This window comes from Arachis ipaensis, chromosome B10 (genome assembly GCF_059453495.1).
Source record: "Arachis ipaensis isolate K30076 ecotype BB chromosome B10, ASM5945349v1, whole genome shotgun sequence".
In the NCBI taxonomy this organism is placed as follows: domain Eukaryota; kingdom Viridiplantae; phylum Streptophyta; class Magnoliopsida; order Fabales; family Fabaceae; genus Arachis; species Arachis ipaensis.
The window spans coordinates 147,581,377-147,599,363 of NC_142435.1; the positions used below are offsets into that span (position 1 = coordinate 147,581,377).

The 17,987-nt window shown below is 34.1% G+C and overlaps 1 protein-coding gene and 1 long non-coding RNA gene across 2 annotated transcripts in view; one reads left to right on the forward strand and one right to left on the reverse strand.

Moving 5' to 3' along the window:
• Positions 1-1,610, reverse strand: part of LOC148582048 (uncharacterized) — a 115,216-nt gene extending 113,606 nt beyond the window's left edge. Inside the window, exon 1 of the long non-coding RNA XR_015882680.1 lies at positions 1,497-1,610. This is a non-coding gene — a long non-coding RNA (uncharacterized LOC148582048). The remainder of the gene's footprint in view (positions 1-1,496) is intronic.
• Positions 1,611-2,588: 978 nt separating this feature from the next.
• GYRA (DNA GYRASE A) lies at positions 2,589-17,649 on the forward strand. Its single transcript, XM_016324875.3, has 27 exons — positions 2,589-3,234; positions 3,893-3,962; positions 4,083-4,148; positions 4,999-5,100; positions 6,333-6,377; positions 6,490-6,588; positions 6,690-6,776; positions 7,232-7,302; positions 8,291-8,399; positions 8,489-8,551; positions 9,261-9,326; positions 9,444-9,532; positions 10,339-10,387; positions 10,961-11,047; positions 11,717-11,810; positions 11,995-12,065; positions 12,178-12,267; positions 13,014-13,139; positions 13,238-13,395; positions 13,961-14,042; positions 15,073-15,237; positions 15,345-15,446; positions 15,788-15,924; positions 16,237-16,357; positions 16,445-16,499; positions 16,651-16,750; positions 17,237-17,649. The coding sequence occupies exons 1-27, from the start codon at positions 2,810-2,812 to the stop codon at positions 17,343-17,345; spliced, it is 2,838 nt and encodes a 945-aa protein (XP_016180361.2). The 5' UTR covers positions 2,589-2,809; the 3' UTR covers positions 17,346-17,649.
• The last annotated feature ends 338 nt before the right edge of the window (positions 17,650-17,987 follow it).

Here is a 17,987-nt window from a genome sequence, read left to right on the forward strand (position 1 = left end):
AATTGGGGAACTCTGTATCTGTATAGTATTTGGAATTAGAGAGAGCATGGCAAAAAAGCAAGTTACATAATCTCAACACACCATCAGCGCTGAGGAAGTTCAAGTTACATAGTCATGTCAAAAAAAAGAACAAGCAAATCCTTAACATTCCTTAGACATATGTTTGCTTTTGAACATACACTTTTACAGGCTGTTCCTCCTGAATACTGCAATGGTATAATTGTATATTACAGAAACATCCCTAAAAAATAAACAATGTCCTAAAAAATTAAGCAATAGAAGGAAAAATTTAAGCAATAGAAGGAAAAGGAATATCTTGGGATATTTTGTTAAACTTAACTCCTATTGGGTAAATAATTTAAATAAGTTTTTTTGGAAAAAGAATTTAAAATAAAAAGTTTTTTATTAATAACAACTTATAAATGAGTAAGTCACCAAAAAAACTTATAAATGAGTTATTTTGTGTTTGGATTTTTAATTATATAAATACTTATTTTAAAGTTGTTTTGGATAAATACCTCAAAAAATACAATTTTTTTTACACAAGAAAATAGAAATTAAAATAACGATGATAACAAATATTTTTCAATATTGAATGTTAATTTTATATAACCTAATCACTAAGATTATAATTGTTTAGGCAATTGATTTTTTTTTTGCTCTCTTATTAGTTTCATTTTTTAGACAATTAGTTTTTGCCACATAATATAATTAGAAATTGGTTCTTCTACTTCACCTTCACTTTCATAATGGTGTTTTTGTATGGAGTGAATATTAATAAAATTTTAATTCACAATAGTTTTGATGGCAATGCCAAAGAAATTAGTGTGTAGTTAGTGTTTGCTGTTTTATTGTGTATGATATGGTAAGTGAAAATAAAAAACAAATATAAAATGTGTGTCAATGTATATTTTGTTGCTGTTTTTTATTTTTTTTACTCTTATTAGCCTCCTCCTTCATTGGGCTCAAGAATTTGTTATAACTAACTATAAAAATAATAGCAAGTTATATAAAAATAAAATCACATGTGAAAAATAAAAATAAAACTGAAATTTCATACCACACACAATGTTAAATACAAGGTGGATACTCAGATGCAGTCAACTTCACGTGAAGTTGATAGTTGAGCACCGTTAGATAGTTTGACTGATTTGACTAAATTTTCATCTTACGGCTCTCAGCTATTAACTTCACATAAAGTCGACTGCACCTGAGTTTTCACCTAAATACAAATTTAATAATAAAAATAAAGTGATAAAATGATAAAAAAATAAACGGAAGGAATACATGCAGTAGGTGATTCAGATGCAATATTGTTTTAAAATTGTGGTGGTGAGTCAATACTTTCAGCAGATGAATCATTAGGTAAAGGTGGTGGAAGGCCAATATTTCCAGCAGATGAAACGTTACGTAAAAATAATGGTAGAAGGTCCGTGCTCTAACAGATGGAATGGTGGTTGAAGGGTCAGTTCAGCAGAAACAAAAAACATTTTCACATAGCCAAAGTATAAAAGTTGTGAATTAACTTTTTGAAAAGTTAAAATTTTTTTTAAATAATGTCAAACACGAATATTATGACTTTTCATAATTCAAAAAAAAAAAAAAAAGTAGCTTCTACTATTTTTTAAATGGGATATAGCCAATGATAATTCATAAAAATATTAATTTACAGTTTTACATTACCCACATTTGTAAGACCTTTCTTGAATATTAAGGCCAACAATATAACTTTTGGGGCCAAATTAATATTCCTTTATTTTAAAATAAAATAACTGTTACTTTGATTTTTTTTTATATCGATCAAGGTAGTATTTTAGATTTTGTATAAAAAAAAAATAAAAAAGAAAAGTATTATAAGAAGATTTTGATTGTTTTTTTGATTCACAAAAATAATAAGATATAACTTAATTAATAACACTATTAACGTCTTTGTTATTAGTTCTAATAATTTTTTGGAGTAAATGGTTAAATTCATTCATAAAAGATATTTATTTTTTAAATTGGTTCCTCACAAATTTTTTTAGTTAAATTTGTCTTTCAAAAGTTTTAAGTTAATTACGTTGGTCTTTCCACCACTTTTTTTTGTTGATGGTATCAAAGTTTATTAAAGTAACAGTTAAATAATATCACAACATACACTTAAGAGTTAGGAGTCTTAATTGATTATTAACATGATAAGTTCATGAAATTAGATCAAACAAAACCTATTTAAGGGGACCTTGAGGCATTAGAATCGCTTGATTTGGAATTAATTTAATCTAATTTCATAAACTTATTATGTTATCCGCCAATTAAGACTATTGGATATATGTTGCAGTATCATTTAAAGTGTCACATCCGCAAACTCTAATGTCATTAGCAATGAAAATGACATAAGCACTATTATGACTAACTTAAATTCTTTGAAAGATGAATTTGATTAAAATAATTTTCAGAAACCAATTTAAAAAATAAATAATCTTTTAAAAACTAATTTATTCACTTACTTTATTTATCAGTAAATCAATATTAAATTTATTTAAAATATTAAAAATTAAATTAAAATTTAGCCCATATATTAAAAACTATTAATGATTTTTTTTCTCCCTAAATACACAAATTGCATACATTGGACCAAGAAGTGAAGCTTGGTTTGGCAAGAAATTATCCAAATCCAGGAGTTGGCGCGCAAGAACACTCACTCGGAAACCCTCTTCACAGTGAGGGTTTTAGGCTTTTAGCTCACTGACTCACTGTTTGAGCGTTTTGCTACCACTTACTGCTTCCACTCTTTCCTTCTTTGCCTTTCACACTTCCCAATGACAACCCTATGAAACCCTCTTCTTCTTCCTTCCAAACCCAAACCCTTATCCTCAGCTCCTCCGCCATGGCATTTCCCTCCGCTCTCAGACTCTCCGCCATCCTCAGACTCTCCCCCTTCGCCCCATCCCGCCTTCCCTGGCTCTGCCAAACCCCGTCGTCCGACCTCCGCTTCCTCTCCGTCTCGTCTAGACGGCTGTCGCGGCGGCCCGTTGCGCCTGTCCAAGCGAGGCGCCGCGAAGAGGCGGCGGCAGCAGCACAAGACGGAAATGGGAGTGTGATGGTGAAGGACAGCGGAAGCGACGGAAGGATTGTGCTGACGGAGCTTCACAAAGAGGCAACTGAGGCTTACATGGCGTATGCTATGTCAGTGCTCCTCGGTCGCGCCTTACCTGATGTTCGTGACGGATTGAAACCCGTCCATAGAAGGATTCTGTTAGTATCGTCTCTTTAATTTCTGTGGGAGAAAATTTACAAACTGATGTTTTTTAATATACATATTATTTATTAGCCTACTTTTTTCTTTGAACTTTTTATTTGTTTATTGTTGTTCGGTTTGTTTTTAGTTAAAATAGATTCATTGTTGGTGGTGGTTTTTAGTTTCATGCAAATCGAATATTAGTTGAAAAAGTCCATGGATTTGCACCTGTCTTGAATTTTCTCAATGAAATGCATCTTTGGTTGCCTTGGCCAATGAATTTTAATAATGTTTGTTGTAGTTCATGTTCAGCTTTTGCCTATCATTCCATATTTCATTCATCGTGTGAAGTTTCTGTCATGTTCTGTCTATAGTTTGCAGTCTGGCAATAACGAAATCTGTGGCATTGCTGTATTGACAACCAACAATAACTGCTTTTGATTGTAGTTTTAAAGGTTTCCCTAAACTACATGTGAATAGATGAATCAATGAATCAACTTGTGCATATTTTTATACCTAGAGAAATTTTGGAAATTATAGTTCAAAGTAGTTAGCTTAATAGTAAATTGGGAGTACATACAGTCCTAGTCCTGCGTACAGCTTCAACTGTGTTGGTGAAATTTCACAATTCTTATTGAGATACGATTGCAAAACAAGCTAATATTGTGAATGCAGATTTGCAATGCATGAGCTTGGCCTTTCATCCAAAAAACCGTTCAAGAAATGTGCAAGAGTTGTTGGAGAGGTTAATATCTAGCTTTAGATGTTAAACTCTTTGTAAAAAGAAGTGCATTTGGGAGGTGTAATATCCATTGTCATTTTCATGAATTGATTGATATCCTAATATTTGATGCTATTATGGTAGGTATTGGGGAAGTTCCATCCTCATGGAGACAGTGCTGTATATGATTCCTTAGTGCGAATGGCCCAGGTAAAATATTAATTTCCTTCTATTTGTTGTTCATCTTGCTTTGTATTCTGGGATATTGGCAGTTTATCTGTAGTATCATATAGCATGGGTTTCTAAGCCATAACTAATCATATTTTGCATGTGGGGTACCAGCTGTCCTTGCATGTTTCAATGTAGATCGATTCATTATGACAAGTAATGCTGGTTTTGGGAAGAGGAGGAATGCTAAGTGTTAGTTGTCATCTGCTACATATGCTACTGTTTGGTGTATTTGGTTAGAGCATAATTGTCACACCTTATCAACAGATTTTGAGAAGCTAGTTTTCTAGGATATGATTGGGTGCTCACGCTTGGCCTCTATTTGGTGAAAATCACATAATCTTAGGAAAATTTCCCTCTTGGATATCTTGAGTCTAGAAATCTCTCCATATTTTTTTTTTAATTTATTGCCTATTAATCTTCTTTTTAAATAGGGTCCCTTGCCCTCCGATAATTTTTTGTATTTTGTTCCTCTCTTCATTTCAAAAAAGTTCTCTATTACTCTCTTTCTTACACAAAATATAACAGTAATCAATGAATTATCCTAATTTAATTTTTCATTTTTAAATTTTCTTTAAATGTTGAGATAGGATTTATATATACTTGATGTTGGCTTGATGTATTTTAGCATTATATAACTTATTGATGTGGCTTCCTTTATGAGTTCTAGAGCTTCAAAAGTTGTAAATATCCTTTTACTGAGAGTGCTGTTTTCTGTTAGTATTTTGGTAGGTATTTTATTTCCTAATATATTTTTGTGAGCTAATATATTTTCTCCAACTCACTCTTTTCTTCTCCTTTTGTTATTGTAATTTACGTCTCTTTATTTCAGGATTTCTCGTTACGTTGTCCTTTGATTCAAGGTCATGGGAATTTTGGGTCAGTTGATGCTGACCCTCCTGCTGCTATGCGTTACACAGAGTGCAGACTGGAAGTATGTCTTAAAAAATTGATTTGGCTTTTGAATCCAGATTCTACTATTCTATCACCTTCATTTTTACTATAGAGTGTGTGTGTGTGACATAATGATTCTTTAATCCATAAAAGTTTGTACTTGTTAACTACCAATGGGGCATTTGATATGTGGAATGGTTTTACAGTATAGAGGAATGTGAAAATGAGTATGTAAGATTCTTGTGAGTAAATAGTAATCCATTTTTATTCCCACTTACCTTGTGGGAATGATCACTTTGCATGGGAGAGAATCTTTATGCAAAAGTAAAGTTTCAAAATTGTCCCTGCTGTTAATTGGCCATCACTTGTTGGTTGCTGGTAGTGTTGGATTGCCACTACATTGCTGCGGCTACCAGATTGCCATTGCCAACTTTGTCCAACCATTGCTGTCATTGGACCACTATTGCCATCTCTGCTGGATCACCATGTTTGCCTTGGATCACCAACACTTGGACATCGGACTTTCATCACTGCAGTGGGTGCCATGTCATCGCTCATCATTCCCTAAACGACAACTCCTGTTGCCACTAGGGCATTTTGGCTTCTGCCATTTCCATTGGCACCAATTAGCCGCCCGCCCCCGTGGGGTGGGTGGGGGGGGGGGGGGAGGATTATGATATTCCCATTAATGGGTGTTAAACAAAAAATGGATATGTACCCTGGTATGGTTTGCAAGTCCTGCATGGTCAGTTTGCATCCTGAACACATCTAAATGTCATTCATGAGAAAGCTAATCTTGGTAAAGGAAAACCATTCTGCATAAAAGATGCCCCTGATAGGTAAAGATATAGTAATCATTGTTTGCTCTGGGATTCTGATGTCGGCAAATGGTTGTTTATCTTTATCCATGTTTGTTGTCAACTGTTAGTAGTTTTAAGTATATGTAACTCTTCAGCTGCTCATGAGATCAGTTTTCTGTGTATGTAGTAAATGTAAATTGGACTTGTAAAAAAAAAGGGGTTTTTCGAGATATCCTGTTCCTATATCATGATTTTAGCCCTATTGCAGGGGCTGTTGAACAAATACTTCAATTTACAATAAATTTTTTAATCAATAGGACTGTTGAAGAATCAGCATCCTATTGCATTTAGTCTTGCATATTTGTCCTCTTTGTTGTCGTCGGTTTAGTTTTCGTTCATGTGTGTTTAGTTGATAATTATTATTTGCAAACATTTTGGAGTATGTTAAATTGTTCTTATTCTGAATTTGCAGGAACTGACTGAGGCAATGTTGTTGGCTGATATAGAACAAGATACAGTCAGTCACTTGTGTTCCTTTAGCCCTGTGATTAATGGTTTAGTTTTTCCCCCTGATTTAAAGTGTAACTGATCCTCTTCTTTTTGTTCCCTCTATTTCTTCCTGGTTACAGGTTGATTTTGTTCCAAATTTTGATAATTCACAGAAGGAACCATCACTTCTTCCCTCTCGACTTCCAACGCTATTATTGAATGGTTCTTCTGGGATTGCGGTGATTTTGGGTTTCCTTTTGCTTATTTGAATTAACAAAAGCTACTGTTGCTTATAAATTGTATCTTCTCATGTAGAGCTGTCAATGTTTACGTTCACTAGGTTGGCATGGCGACTAATATCCCTCCTCATAATCTTGGGGAACTAGTAGATGTGCTGTGCGTGTTGATACACAATCCAGAAGCTACTGTGAGTGCCATTGTCAAAATTTTGAGTTTCTTTATATCCTATAAGGAAATAATGGAATCTATTTATCCTCTATTGTCAAAAGCATACATTCTTAAAAGGATTTGCTATTGTTTTATACCTCCTACTACTGAAACCTATTTGATTTCAATATCAGTAAAGAAGTAGTGAGAAGGGATGGTAAAGCTGAAAAAGAAAGTAAAAACATATAACCTTAGAGGGTTGAGAACTTGGTCTCTCTAGTCTCTATCCAATTCCTCAATTCGACGTTTCTCTCCATACATTACCTCCCCTCCCTCCTTTCCATGGTGATTTAGTTATACTATACCCAATATCATATCTATTGTACTTGTATGGAGTTCAGATTTTCTGTTGCCAGTCCTTTTATTAATATGCTTTTTTCATTCACTATTCTATGTTTCTCTAATCAAATTTCCGATTACATTTGGTGTTTGTAGCTGCAAGAATTGCTTGAATACATGCCTGGACCGGACTTTCCTACAGGAGGGCTGATTATGGGAAACCTTGGGTGAGTCTTATATTAAGCCTTAAAGATGTTTGTCGGTATCCCTCTTTTGCGCTTATTTTATTATATTATATATTTGATATTTTTTGGGGGAAGTTCTAATTTACTCCCTCTCCAAATTCAGGGCACTCAAATTTTAATCCTTAAAAACCTATAAAGAAAATGCAACATAGTTGCTGAACTTTCCAACTCTTTCTGCTTTTTTCTAGTGTTCAGTTAAAAGTCAACAAAAACTCAGTCTGTCACAGTAATAAAACTCACACAAACATCTTTTGCACTGAACTTTTAATAGGAAAAGTTGAATTTACTGTACTCCAAGTCATGTTCTAGTTAATCTTATCCTAAAATTTACATCATATGTGAAGTTAGATGGTAGGACAAAAAGTTGCACATTGCAAACTTTAGTGCATGTTTTACACATTTTTAATTTGAGAATAAAGCTTTTTATCAAAAAGTTTGAGTAGAAAGGGTCACCTGATCATAAGCTGAATGTTTGTTGGTGATAGTTGTCATAAATGCCAATTGTCATGGGCAGAGATATTATATTCTGCAGAGTCTATCATGCTTTTCATGCACCTATGCTTACCATACTCTATTACATTGGATGCGACTATATGTTGGTGATTATATGCAGATGGCTTACATGCCATAATAAGCTGTTTGCACTTTGTCTGTTGTGCTCTTTAATTTGAAATGTTGATGATCTAATAAAAGTTATGACTAATGAATTTCATATAGGTATGCTACAATGAGCCTTGAGAAATATCTGGCTATATCACTATAACTGGAGCTTGTAAAATTTGAAACCCTTGTAACTAGTATTGATCGTGATTTTTTGTTAGTTGTTTTTGTTTTAATTTTCTTTTTTAAATTTTTTTTATAGGTTTATCAAGCTTTTTCAATTGCATTTGTGCTTCCTTTTATGTATGCACTATCAGAAAATTATTTTATAGTTTGATCTATGGTTTTATATATGTTTGCTTTTCTTAAGGATCTTAGAGGCTTATCGTACTGGTCGAGGACGTGTTGTTGTGAGAGGGAAAACTGATATTGAATTGCTTGATTCTAAGACAAAACGGGCTGCAGTAATAATTAAAGAGGTGCCTCTCCCAGTTATCTTAGATACTGTCTTTTGAAATAATTGATTTATTTTATGTGAAAGCTGATTAGAAAATTATGATGGAAGTAGATTCCTTACCAGACAAACAAAGCAGCTTTAGTTGAGAAGATTGCTGAACTTGTAGAAAATAAGGTATTGCATTTTAGTTAGTGCTCATTTATTTACTTATTTCCACAAAATCTTGTTATGGCCAATTTATCATATGAATGAATTTGTTTTAGACAATCTATGAGACACTGAATCCATTTCATTCATATGGCCTACACCTAACATGACAAGGTTAGTTCTTGTCATTAGTGTTGATTCACCATTATATTTACTTGTGTATGATGTTTTAAAGCTTCGCATGGGTTGCCTTTCCCTTTATATAGAGTGATGCCGGCCTTTTTCCACTTGTCCATTTGACACCACATTTCTTTTGTTTTGTCCACTTTTCTATAGCCATTTTGCCAAGTAATGGTTACCTGGTGTGTGGATAAATACAATTATTATGAACATGATAATAACTGAAGTGTAGGAAGAGGATGTTGCTTGATTTTATGTAAGCTTGCATATTTTGTTATCATCATATTCTTTTGTTGTTAAGACATGTGAACACTACACTCTTTGATTTATTTAAGTTCTTTATCATTCCAATTTAAGTATATGAACTCTCTCTCTCTCTCTCTCTCTCTCTCTCCTTTTTTTCTTCCATGTACTTGTTATTTTTGTTTGTTTGCGTGTCTGTTGTGTGTTGGGGGTGGGGGGGGGGGGTGGGGTTGGTGTTGTTATAGGCCTTATTTACTGGATAGCAGCTACCATATATGTTTTGTATGCTAATTTTGAAGTTCTTTTATGTCAGAATTTAGATGGGATAAGTGACATTCGGGATGAAAGTGATCGCTCTGGAATGCGTATAGTCATTGAGGTAACATATATGTCTCTACTTGTTCAAGCGTTGCTTGTGAACAAACAAAACTATAAAAAGAGATGAGAAAATTAGATTATTGATTACTGTGTTAGACTAAATTCATCCACTTTGCAGCTAAAGCGGGGAGCAGACCCTTTGATTGTTTTGAATAATCTATATCGCTTAACATCACTTCAGTCTACATTTAGCTGCAACATGGTGGGGTAAGTACGTTCTAGTTTACAAATTTTGTCCATTTAAAATATTCTAACCAATGAACCTTGGGATAGAATTTTGATGGTTGATTGCAGCTATTTTAGTTAAGGGAACTATGAAGAATATGTGTTACTTTGGTATATAAATTTAATTCCAACATTCCTGCTTAGAACTTATGTGGGTATTTTGGAGTGTTTGAGTAACATAGAACTGACTTTATGGATATATGAGATTTGACAACAAAGTTTACGTAATTTTTATCACATTGCTATCAAACCAGCCATGTTATATGGGGCGGAGCTTGGGGTAACAGAAGGTGAACATGAAAACAAGCTTAGTATGGATGACATAAGGAATTTCAAATTGCTCTATCTAGTAAAGGAATTTTCTCTTCTAGGAGATATAGGGCCCATTTGGATAAAGTGTTTTTTGTGTTTGGACATGCAATAACAAAAGTGCTTGTCTTGAGTGTTCTTTTTGACTTCCTGAAAACAACTAAAACTGACTTCTTGGGAAGTAGTAGGCTCAATTGCTAATGGGACTGGAAAAACAACCCACCCACCATCCCCAAAAAAAAATAAATAAATAAAACAGATGGGAGCTGGTTCCCTTTTTAATCTTTTACCTTGTCTATTTACATAGTTTATTATAGCATACACTGTTTTTGATTCATGTTGTTGTGTCCACTCATTAGACCAGACTTTGTTATCATTGTTGTATTGTTTCTCTCTTCGTGCTTATGTTGTTATTATCATGATGTTTCATTTATATTTCTTATCATAATATGAACGCTTTTTGTTTGCTATCTCTGTAGTATTCTTAACGGGCAACCCAAACAAATGGGGCTGAAGGAATTACTTCAGGTAGGTACTGGCAGTAGCTGACCTCACAATAGTGCTTATCATATCCTTTTCGTCGATATTTGTAGAAAGCGAGATATTTATGTTTAATGTTACAACTTGACTCAGAATATATGGAGGAGACTTAGAACTTATAGCGTATTCATGGACCAAAACTAGTATGAAGTATAATAGTCTCCACACGGATGCTGACTTATATAGAGAAACAAAGAGAGAGAGAGAGAGAGAGAGAGAGAGGATATTGGCTCTTTGTTGAGAAGACGATGTGGTTTTACTCAAGACAAACATTCTCTGTCAAGTTTTTTTCAATGAAATAGGTGCTTGGTTCTGTCATGATGAACGGCTGTTCTTGTCCTCCTCAAATGTCATGGCCTCATGGGACAAAAGATCCTAGGTGGTGATCTATATAATTTCCAGGCAGTAGTATATAGCATAAGACAGTTGCCTGCTTTAACTAATTCTAACTATATTATAAAAGAACATCACTTGCTGCTAACTGCTGGTTATATTCTGATATTGTTCCATAGATTCGGCGAATTATTTTTGTCCAATTGCCTAATATTAACTTCACTCCAGGCATTCATAGACTTCAGATGCACTGTTGTTGAGAGGCGAGCAAGATTTAAGCTTTCCCATGCACAAGCGAGAAGACATATTGTTGAGGTATGTGATAGATTTTGTAACGTTTATCTACAGTTGCATTTTCTTATGTTTTTAATGTGCATAGGGAGAATAAAGTTTTCAGGCATATACCACCAGTGGAGTAGTTATTCTTGTGTGTTTCATGTTTCAATTGGTTTAAAAGTGATAGCTGTAGAAACCTTTGTGACACCAAAGATGTATTGTTTTCCCAATCAAAGCATTTGCTGTTGCATTAGAATTACCAGCATATGCTGTATTGGATGAAGACATCATCGTTGGTCAATGAGAGTGATGACATGGTTAGCTGGAACTTTTCTTGATAGGAGTCGGTCCTTCAAGGATTGTGTCTTTGTAGTTCCTATATACTATGTTGGGGACTTAGTGAATTGCTTGAGAGGAAAATCCCTCTAAGCACTGCTATTCCATACACCATGCAATGGGATCCCATGGATTTGATTTGATAAATATACAAAATAAACTAAGCACTAGATATCAAATTGTCATTCAACATTTTCTCTTCTATACATTTTGCTAATATATTTATAATTTTCTGTTATTTGAAATGCCTAAGGAAATATATGCTTTTGGAAAATCTGATGCCTGAAGATTGAACTAGCTTTAGTCTGTTTTACACTTTCATTTTTTCCCCTATGAGCACCTTGGAAGTAAGCATTTTTCCTGAAAACTCAGGGTATTCTTATCGGGTTTGATAATCTGGATCGGGTGATTCACATAATTCGTGAATCTTCAAGTAACTCAATTGCTGCAGCTGCTCTATGTAATGGTAAACTCCTTAATTTTGAAGCATGTTTATCTATTTTGCACGATTTTATTCCTCCTTTAAATGTATATCTTCTAGACATTATCAATTGGAAATTATCCTCTGATTCTTGAAATCCATTAAACTGTGGCTCCAAATGCTCATTCATTCATCTTTTTAATGTGAATTCTCTTATATATATTTGCAGAATTCGGTCTCTCTGGGAAGCAAGCTGAAGCTCTTATGGACATTAGCCTTAGAAGGCTGACCCTTCGTGAGGTTTGTTGAACTCATCATACCAATTGCTACACTAGAATAATTTACTTAAAAAGTTTTCTATAAAAATACTTATGATAAAGGTAGTGGTAGAATAATAAGTTGTGCTGTGCAGAGTGGAAACTTTGTGGCTGAAAGTAAATCTTTGATGGAACAAATTTTGAAGTTAGAGGAACTGTTATCTAGCAGGAAAAATATACTGGAGGTATGGCTTAACTTCAAGTTATAGGTCTCATTACATATTGTTTTGCCATGTTGGAGATTATTAACCTTTTGTGTTAGCATATTAAGAGTATTTATTCTGTGCGATAATGATGATACTTGATCGTTTTGTGTGGAAATTTGTGGAATTGAATTATTTTCAAGTAAAAACCCAATGGTTGAAAAGGGATTTTTATAAACCCACGGATTCCTTTCCACACTGATATTCATAACTTCATTATTTCTAATGTGACTAAGGAGTCATGACATGAAACATTAAACTATTAGTGACACTATCTACATTGCTCATAAACCTTGAGATCTAGCATGAGTGGTAGTTGTTTGGGTTGTTTAAACATCATGTCCTGGGTTCGATCCATAGGACAGCATGCAAGTTTCATGGTCAGCCTCCTACCCACCGAAATGTTAACTTAGACAGGGCTAGGGTTAGTCGTTGGCTCTCAGTTGACTGATACCCGAGGGTTTAAGTATATTGACCCAAAAAAAATTTACATTGCTCATAAACGTCATTTAATTATTAATAAAAAATTACAAATGGAACTTTTATCTTTTTGGTTTCCCTCCAATTCCTTGTGGCTTAACTTTATTCAAAACCTTCTAATGACCCATATCCTCTCTCTCTCTCTCTAGATTATTTCTACTTACTCCCAACTCATTGTTGGCTTTTGCAATTGTTTAAAGAAATCATTTATTGGAGATGTCTATCTGACCTTTTTCTCATACTTTTAGCTTATTGAACAAGAAGCAATTGAGCTTAAAAATAGGTTTGCCAACCCCAGGCGTTCTACGTTGGAGGACACAGATAATGGTCAACTTGAAGATATTGATATTATCCCAAACGAAGATATGCTATTGGTAGGTGCCAGCAAGAATATAATGCTTAATTTTTACTTAATTCATTTACTGGTCACCAAGTGATTCATGTGCTGCTGATGTTATGTTCTTACTTTCAGGCACTTAGTGAAAAGGGTTATTTAAAGCGGATGAAGCCAAGCACTTTTAACCTACAAAATCGTGGAACCATTGGCAAATCAGTAGGAAAACTGAGAGTGAATGATTCAATGTCTGACTTTCTTGTTTGTCGGGCACATGATCATGTCCTTTATTTCAGGTTGTGTTCCTCTTATGCTTTCAAATATAACATATGCTGCCTTGCTTAATTTTTAGTCCCTTGAGATGGTGACATGGTGTAGAGCGTAGGGGATGAAGACCCAAGATTTTTAAAAATTTGTTGTGTAATTTCAAGAGACTTGCATATCCAGAAGCACAAAAAGCCATGATCAAACTGTGTCTGAACCTAACAACTGAAGCATAAATTGTTAATTAGGAACCACATTACATAATCAATTATCATCTGTAATTAATATAGTATAACGAATGGAAATATTCACTTCATTTTTCATTGTAATGCGGGTAGGACCTGGACTTGGTTGTATTGGTATGTACATTCTTCCCTAAACAGCTTTCCTGAGTTTACAGACTTCCTAAGTAGGCTTTGTTTAGTTATTTGTTAACCCTTTGTCAAGGGAGTAAAATGATAGTGACTTCATTAGTATCATTTGTTTTTTATTCTCTTAATTGTACTCATTATTTTACTTGTCAGTATGTAAATCGTTGTATTTCAGCTGATGTAGTTGCATTCAAATATGGAATGGCTTGTGAAATTTAAATTTCAGTGATAAGGGAACGGTATACTCGGCTCGTGCATACAAAGTTCCTGAATGTAGCCGGACTGCTGCTGGCACCCCACTTGTTCAGGTATCTATTTATTAATATTATTGCTCTCTCTCTCTCTCTCTATATATATATATATATATTGTCCATGTCATGAAGATTTGACTAAGTTTTTATGTTGGTTGTCGAAGACCTAACGCAACTCTCCTTTATCTGGGCTTGGGACAGATATATCATGAATGTAACATAGGCGAAGTTCTATATATATATATATATATATATCGTGAATGAACTCTTTCAGAAGTTTAAACTGTTAAGTTGAGGCATATAGATGGTTTTAAATTGAGACAGCATCCGTTCAGTACTGGTTTTGGGCTTGAAGTGAGAAATTTGCACATGTTCAGTTTATGTTTTGAAATTTAAAATATTGAAGAAGGGACAACGTGGGTTAAATTGATGACCATTTGATCATAGAAGTTCTAATATCAGGTTATGAACCATTTTTACAAAAGTTTTAATTGTTTAAATAGAGGCATATAAATAATTTTTTTTATATAATTATTAGTAAAATAAAATCTTAAAATTGCCAAAAGGATTCGGATGAACTCATGTAGCTGTAGTAAAACTTGATTCCAACTCCCTAACAAAGAAAATGAATAATAGATACTTGACCCATTTATTTTGTAGTGAGCTCAATACTTTGTTTAAAGAAAAAAGTAAAAGTATTACTGAATGGATTAATGTCACAATTTTATTAACTGTATGTTAAGAGTTCCTATTGGAGGAAGTTGATCCCTAGTTACAAAACTTGAGAACATTTGCTAGAACGAAAAGTGGGCATACACATTAAGGGGGTGCAATAAAAGGGTTCGGATGCTAAACGGGATATTGAGGTTAAGATTTTAACATTCGTACCAATAAAGAATTATTAGCCTAATTTATCGAGAGTTGGGAAACATTTGTGATTTCTATGCTTGGGAGAAAATACTTTGAATGGTATTATCTTATCCTAACATTTTGCTGTCATTTTTTATCAACTGTTGGTCAAAATCTGATCTGAAGCACAAGTTGGTGATAATAACTACATGTTATTTGTTTTTAACATTTGAGCCAGATATTATCTTTGTCTGATGGTGGAAGGATAACGTCCATTATTCCTGTGAGCGAGTTTGCTGAAGATCAGTTTTTGCTGATGCTCACCATGCAAGGCTACATCAAGAAAGTTTCCTTGAATGCTTTTTCATCAATCCGGTCGACTGGGATCATTGCAATTCAGTTGGTTTGTTTTTCCAGACTGAGTTCTCTTCATCCAAATTCTATTGTAGATCTTCTAGATTAGTTGTTAACATCATTGCCTTAAGTATTATTCATTGTTTAACTTGAAAGGTTCCTGGCGATGAGCTGAAGTGGGTCCGTCGTTGCACAAATGATGATGTTGTGGCGATGGCTTCACATAATGGAATGGTCATACTGAGCTTATGCAGCAAGGCAAGTTTCTGCTTGTTATTTCTACTAAATGCAGAACTAACTTTTGAATTTTGTAAACATTGACATATAAGCAAATCATACATTGTTTACTTAAAGCTTTGCATTAATCTTAGGTTTTTATGTGTGTGTATATTTTTGTTCTTTTTTGTTGAAATTGATTGCTTATCCTATTGGAATTGTCTCCATGTCAGTGAATTTGTTCTTTTTATAGAGAATCAAAGCTTGGCATTAATCATATGTTGTTTCTTCAAGAAATGACATGTGATGTGAATAAATACTGTCAGAATTAACTGTTGAATAGCAGTATTTTGTTTTGACACAACTACATTGTTTAACCTCAGATTCGCACACTTGGAAGAAGTACAAGGGGGGCGCTAGCAATGAGACTGAAAGAAGGGGATAGGATGGCCAGTGTGGATATCATACCTGCAGCATTGTGGAATGACATGGAAAACTCCTCAAAGTTTCCTGGGAGCAAGTAATAATGCCAAGCCACTGAATTGTTTGTGAATTTGATAACTGCTAGTGTTTTGAGATTTCTATTTGACTTGGGTAGACTTGTTAATAAGCTAAAAAAAGGTTGTAATCTAGTTGTTTGGTAACAATTTGTTATATTTTCTGTCTTTATTCACCAAATTATTTAAATGCTTAGATATCATATACTTTTATTTGTTCCTTATCTCTTGAATGTCCCTTGATGAACTGATATGAACACTAGTCTTTGTGAAGGCAATGCTGGAGTAATTTATCACGGATGTCATTGTCTAATTTGCTTACTATATGCCTGCAGTGCAAAAAGCCAAAAGGGGCCATGGTTGTTGTTTGTGTCTGAAAGTGGCTACGGAAAACGGGTTCCTTTAAGCAGTTTCCGGATTTCACCTTTGAATCGAGTTGGTTTGATTGGATACAAGGTAATTCAACCATCACTCAGTTGTCAACTTCAACAGTATGAACTTGTCTGTTCTTTTAAAACGTGTGTTTCTTTGTTGGTTATTCAGTTTGCTGCTGAGGATCGCTTGGCTGCTGTTTTTGTGGTTGGATTCACATTAGCAGGTATTTTTTCTCAGTATTGCACTTAGTATGACATCCTTGGTTCCAGTTTCGATCATTAGTTATTTTTGTTTAATGTCGGTGCTGTTATTGTGATTTAAATTGTGTACTTGTGAGATTTCATTTAGTATCATTATCTGTATGACTGTATCAGAGGATGGCGAAAGTGATGAACAAGTGGTTCTTGTAAGCCAAAGTGGTACAGTCAACAGAATCAAGGTCCAGGATATTTCTATACAGTCTCGATTTGCAAGGTAAGATAAGGATTTGTTCTATTATATTAGCAGCTTGTTTTAATTTTTCCGAATGGAGTTTAATTCTTGAGTAGATTAATATAAACAAATAAATCAAGATATTTAGGGGAAACAAATATGCCTCCAAAGAAATAAAACAAGCAAAGATCTCTTTCATATATGAATGTTTGACTGGTTTCTGAGTGTATATATGTCTGGTTTGGGTATACTGATGATGTAATGTACCAATGTGTGTCTGTCCTTCAAGCCAATAAATATGCTGTGAACCAAAACATAGATATAATTCCTTTGACTTTGCATTTGGTCTAGTTGCTACATTTTGCGTCTTCCTGTTCCAACATGAAATTAACCTTGTTACCAGAGCAGGTGACCAGTATGTTACCCAATCAGGCACTGGAAAATTTCAATAAAATTACCTGTCGCATCATTATTCCGATACCTAGCTCTTGCTGGTTTACCGATGGTTGTTTTTGTTGAATCTGTTAGGGGTGTTATTTTGATGCGCCTTGATCATGCTGGAAAGATTCAATCAGCTTCCTTAATCTCAGCAACAGATTGTGAGCCTGATGAAGTTTTAGCTATCACTCAAAGCTAGTTGTAGATCAGCCTCCAAGCCCCTCTTATCTTGAAGGTTTTCTCTCCAGGTTAGGAGAAACCGTGGTAATTTGTTCTTGGCGCCTTGTAAATTTAATGTATGTGGCATTAGACGAGTGAAAAACATGCACTTTAGGTTATAGAATTTTTGAGTCACTAGGCATTATTAATCTGTGTCTGTCGGCCGAAGACAACTACTAATTCCTAGGTTTGTCAGAGTTTTCGGAATGTGATGTATGTATTGGTGCAAAACTACAAGATGTAACTGTACCACTATTGGATATCCCAACTGTTTCTGTTTGAAATTCTAGTTCTTAAATATCCGAGAATCTTATCCAAATTTGCCATGGGAGAGTTTGGTCTTTGGTGTATGAAAAATTAGCATGGAGTTCAGAATTTGGCATTATTCACAATTCAATTTTTTTATGCTTGGATTATGATAAAATTGATCATTACAAATTTCATAGCATTGAGAAATCAAATGAGTTCAAACTAATTACTTTTTAATGATACCAAAACTTGCCCAGCTGTTACCTGTTGAAATTATTTAAATAAATTAAATCTCAAAGGCAATCAAAAATGGATCAACCATACTCAAAAGTATGTTTGGGTAGTTACACTATCTGCTTTTGGATTTTGTCTT

What these genes read in the sequence shown, in the direction of transcription:
- GYRA (XM_016324875.3), top strand. Translation starts at nt 2,810, where the DNA reads ATGAAACCCTCTTCTTCTTCCTTCCAAACCCAAACCCTTATCCTCAGC. An exon ending in CTGCAGTAATAATTAAAGAG is followed by an intron (nt 8,400 to 8,488) that starts GTGCCTCTCCCA and finishes TGATGGAAGTAG; the next exon opens with ATTCCTTACCAGACAAACAA. An exon ending in GAATGCGTATAGTCATTGAG is followed by an intron (nt 9,327 to 9,443) that starts GTAACATATATG and finishes TCCACTTTGCAG; the next exon opens with CTAAAGCGGGGAGCAGACCC.